This window comes from Centroberyx affinis, unplaced genomic scaffold (assembly GCF_046629955.1).
Source record: "Centroberyx affinis isolate AG114_WGS23_722 - 3 ecotype Tasmania unplaced genomic scaffold, CSIRO-AGI_Caff_v1 ptg003110l_1, whole genome shotgun sequence".
In the NCBI taxonomy this organism is placed as follows: Eukaryota; Metazoa; Chordata; class Actinopteri; order Beryciformes; family Berycidae; genus Centroberyx; species Centroberyx affinis.
In genome coordinates, this window is record NW_027281179.1 from 474,078 (window position 1) to 478,224 (window position 4,147).

The window sequence follows — 4,147 nt, forward strand, 5'->3', positions numbered from 1 at the left end:
TATGTATGTAAATAAATATATCTTATCAGCCTTGTTTCCTTGTATCTGCCTTTTTTATACATACCACATGGAAAGAGATTAAGGAGATACCACTGTGAAGTTAGTTACTGTTAATGTCAACTCAACCCAGATGCTTAAATAGTGGATTTAATCTTCAGACCTGTTTGAAAACAAGCACTGACTGTTTTCACATTTGCAGCTGTTATGAAATTGATTTTAAGTTTCTGAAAATACTTTATATTGAAGTTCATCCAGTTTTCAGAGTATTAGGATTTTGTTAAGAGGAATCAAATAGTATAAAATACTTCAAGTGTTATAAAGGGTTGATAAGTGTGAGGAGGCCATTGTAATTACATATAGGATAGATATGTTAGATATTTAACGGAAGCCCTGCAGACATACTAATGTTAGGAAAACCAAACAAACACAACTGCCATTCCAGCCATCTTGTGGAGCATATTCTGGAGACAATTATTCATAGTCATTAGTCATATTTCTAAACATACTTGACTATCACACACAGCTGACATTTTACTCCAAACTTTACTGAAAAGTTTAGAGACTTTCATATTCATCTCCTCTGCAACTTCCCTGCTATTCCCTGAACTGCAAATCATGAAGCTTTTAAGATTCGGTGCACTTGTTGCTTACAAATACTGAAAATATAACAAAAAACAAAATTGAAACATATTTGCCATCTTTATTCATAAATATCACTACTGTATGAATATAAAACAATCTTAAATTACTGCTTTTTTAAACAAATACTCCGACACTATCCTTGGAAGCTCCTCAGGAGAAAAATGACTGGTGTACAGTATAAGATATTGCATATAGCCTTGGCAGCTGTTGATTACGACGCCTTGCTGTAGTCATGTTGACATTAGCCTTTGACAGATAGAGTAGCATACTGGAAAATCTGATATATGGTATTTCCTCAGGAATATGAAACAACTATACATAGGTAAAGAAAGACAAACAAGTGATCCACCCACTTCAATTTGAAGTACAATTTTGTCAACAGTCATTCAATACAAAAAATATTGGTTACATAAGTAAAAATACATCAGCCAAAAAAAAACAAAAAACAAAACATTTTCTATCAAAACTTCAATCCAAGGTACTCCAGCCTTTTTGTTAAGAGTTAAAATGATTAGATATTACTTTGCAACAAGATTTTCTGAAGTATCAAAACCTCCATTGGTTAATGAGTCAGAAAAATATGCAATGTCATTTAAGATTCCAAGGTTGTAGGCACTCCTGTGTCTTGGATGGGTGAGGTAGCTAGCTAATAAGAACTTTACATAGGCCGAGATGAAACAACGTAGAGAGCACAAGAATGAAACAGTATCAAAATAAAGAGTGGAATAACGTGGTGGAGGTGAACGCTCAGGCCTACAATACTCCAGTGATTAAGGTTGACTCCCTCTCCTAGTTTTTAGTCACAGTATAGTAGGTACAGGTAAGAATGGATACAGGCAGTCTCTCTCAGTATACAAGTGAGTGTTAGAAACAATGATGTCATATGAAACACACACTTTAAAAGAGAGCTTTCACCTCACTCTCTCACTCTCAGTCATCTGCCATAGTCCCAGGTTTAACACTTTAAGGCACGGGAGCTGTGTAATCCTCTCCAGACCCCTCTTGGTGATCTTAGTACAACCGTACAGATCAATCCCCGTCAACTGTGTCAGGTGATCGGCAATCAGCTCCAACCCTTTGTCCGTGATCCGCACACACTGTCCAATGTTCAGAGTCTTCAGTTCATGCATCTGGCGCACCATCCTATTAATGCCATCATCACTGATATGGCAGGAACACAGAGAGAGGGACTTGAGCTGATACAATCCCTGGGCGATGTATGCCAGGCTCTGGTCGCCGATCTTATCACAGAAGGACACGTCGAGTCCAGACAGCTGGAGGGACCCCATGGCTAGATGCATTATCCCTGTGTCACTGATGTTATCACAGGATCGCAGGTTCAGGCTGCACAAGTGGGTCATATGGGACAGGTGGATCATACCAGCGTCTGAAATCCCCCCGCAGAAGCTGAGGTTGAGCACTTTGAGCTTGTTTAGGCCCTTTGAGACATGTTTGAGGGACAGGTCAGTCAGCTTCTGGCAATCCTGCAGAGTCAACTTCTCCAGGGACAAGCAGCCCTCTGCAGCACTCCGGGTCATGCCAGACAGGTGACCGATGCCCACATCAGACACATGCCTGCAGCTGCGCAGGTTAAGGCTCTTGAGTCTGTGCAAGCCCCAGGCAATGAGCAACAGGCCTGTATTAGTGATATTGCTGCATCCTCCCAGTTCAAGCACCTCCAGGTTTTTTAGATACTGAGCAATCCTGCCCAGGCTAGAGTCAGTGATCTGTTTGCAAAGGCTAAGGTTCAGCACCCGCAAGGATGGGATGTCCTGCACAAAGGCATGTCCAAGTCCGTTGTCTGTGAGGTTGAAGCATCCACATAGGTTAAGGCTTTCAATATGTGGCATCCCTTGTATCACGTAGCTCAGACTTCGCCTCAGGCTAAGAATCTGAACTTTTTTAATTCCCCTGGTCTGGAGACTAGGGAACAGGGACGGGTTAGCTCTCCGGAGATGCAGCTTGGCTTCCACCCCCCTCCATACAGACTTGTGGTAGGACGCGTCTCTCCAGGCCGCGCACACTTGGGCCACTCTTCCTTTGTCTTTAACATCAAGATAACTGAAAATAATGGCCAGAATCTCCGGGAAAAGGCATGATATGTGTGTCTCCATTTCAAACATGGTTGCAGACCGAGTGGCCTCAGTCGTAAAGGTAGTTTGTGAGCGACGATATTGTCGTGGTTAGCTTGTCGAAACTGTCCTGCCGAGGTTGGTGGCTGGCTCGGCAACGTTAGCTAATGTTAGCTAGCATACAAACAAGCTAACTAGCTAGCTAGCTTAGCTAGTTAGCTATGGGGGTAACGTTATAAAATTCCACCCATCCCATTGCAACGTAGCTTACCATTGAGCTTTGATGGACTGAGGCTATAAAATGACTATTAACGACAAAATTCTTACGCTGCTAACGTTGGCGCCGATACAGGAAACTCCGAATACTCCGAAGGCAGGCGCAATATTTAGCTAGCAAGCTAGCTAACTAGGCAAACGCCGTTACGCTAGAAAACGTAACTAAACTTGTGAGCTTCAAAAGCCGAACAAAATCGTCCAAGCCGCCCGGAGCAACTGTCTCTTATCACTCCAAGTAATTACAAAGCGGGTCCACGGACTTGTTCCATTTGTCGCATCTTCCTCTTGTTCTTTCCAACAAAGTTATGTTTAGCTAGCGCTTGGTTATGAAGGTAACTACCAGGTTCCAAGGCATTTTCAGCAGCGTCTGTGCATCCTGGATCCCGAGCTCAGCGCTTCTCCCGCAACTGAACAAACCAGCGCTCTGCCCGCCTATCATTCAGCTTTGTTTAGCTACTAACTAGCGACCCCTAGTGGACATGGCACTTGTAATTTTCTTTTTAATTATTGAAGTAATAATAATACTTTTTTCAAAACGCAGCTACAAATTGCTGTACAAAGGAGTAAATAAAAATAAAATAAAAGCAAAAATCAACATAAGCAAAGCAAGAAACATGGAAGTCAAGCAGATCAATTAATAAGGACAGCAACAATTAAATTCACACTAAAGCATAAAGTTTTAAAAGGTGGAGTTTTAAAAGATGTTACTCTGATGACAAAGACCTGATCACCTCTTGTTTTTAATCTAGACTTTGGAGCAGCCATGAGGCCCAAGGCATCATCCACAACCCATCTGTGCCTCTCTCAGTTCAAAATATTTAGCATAATTTTTCTGTGGGCTGCTGCAGCACATGTGCTGTGAGATAAGGGCATTTCTTTTATACATTTCCATTATTTTACATTTCTGTTCTCTTGCCATTCCATTTCCTTAAAGGTGGCATCAAACATAGTATTTATCTTATTTAACCTCAGTCCTAAAATGACATCCAAAACAATAAAATTCAACAACAGGATTCAAATTGTGAGTTTTGTCTGTAATCCCAGAAACTGAATTAAACCGAGTTAGTATGGTGTTTAAATTCAACAGCCGTCCAAATGATTGAAGCCTTCACACCTTTCAGAGGTTAGAAAGGCCTTTGAATGGCTGTTAACATGCA

The 4,147-nt window shown here is 41.4% G+C and overlaps 1 protein-coding gene across 1 annotated transcript; it reads right to left on the minus strand.

The window, feature by feature from the left end:
- Positions 1-680: 680 nt before the first annotated feature.
- LOC139659447 (F-box/LRR-repeat protein 14-like) lies at positions 681-3,343 on the minus strand. The gene has a single exon (XM_071537726.1). It carries the CDS (start codon positions 2,763-2,765, stop codon positions 1,554-1,556), a length of 1,212 nt encoding a protein of 403 aa, XP_071393827.1. The 5' UTR covers positions 2,766-3,343; the 3' UTR covers positions 681-1,553.
- Positions 3,344-4,147: the final 804 nt, after the last annotated feature.

What these genes read in the sequence shown, in the direction of transcription:
- LOC139659447 (XM_071537726.1), bottom strand. Translation starts at nt 2,765, where the DNA reads ATGTTTGAAATGGAGACACACATATCATGCCTTTTCCCGGAGATTCTG.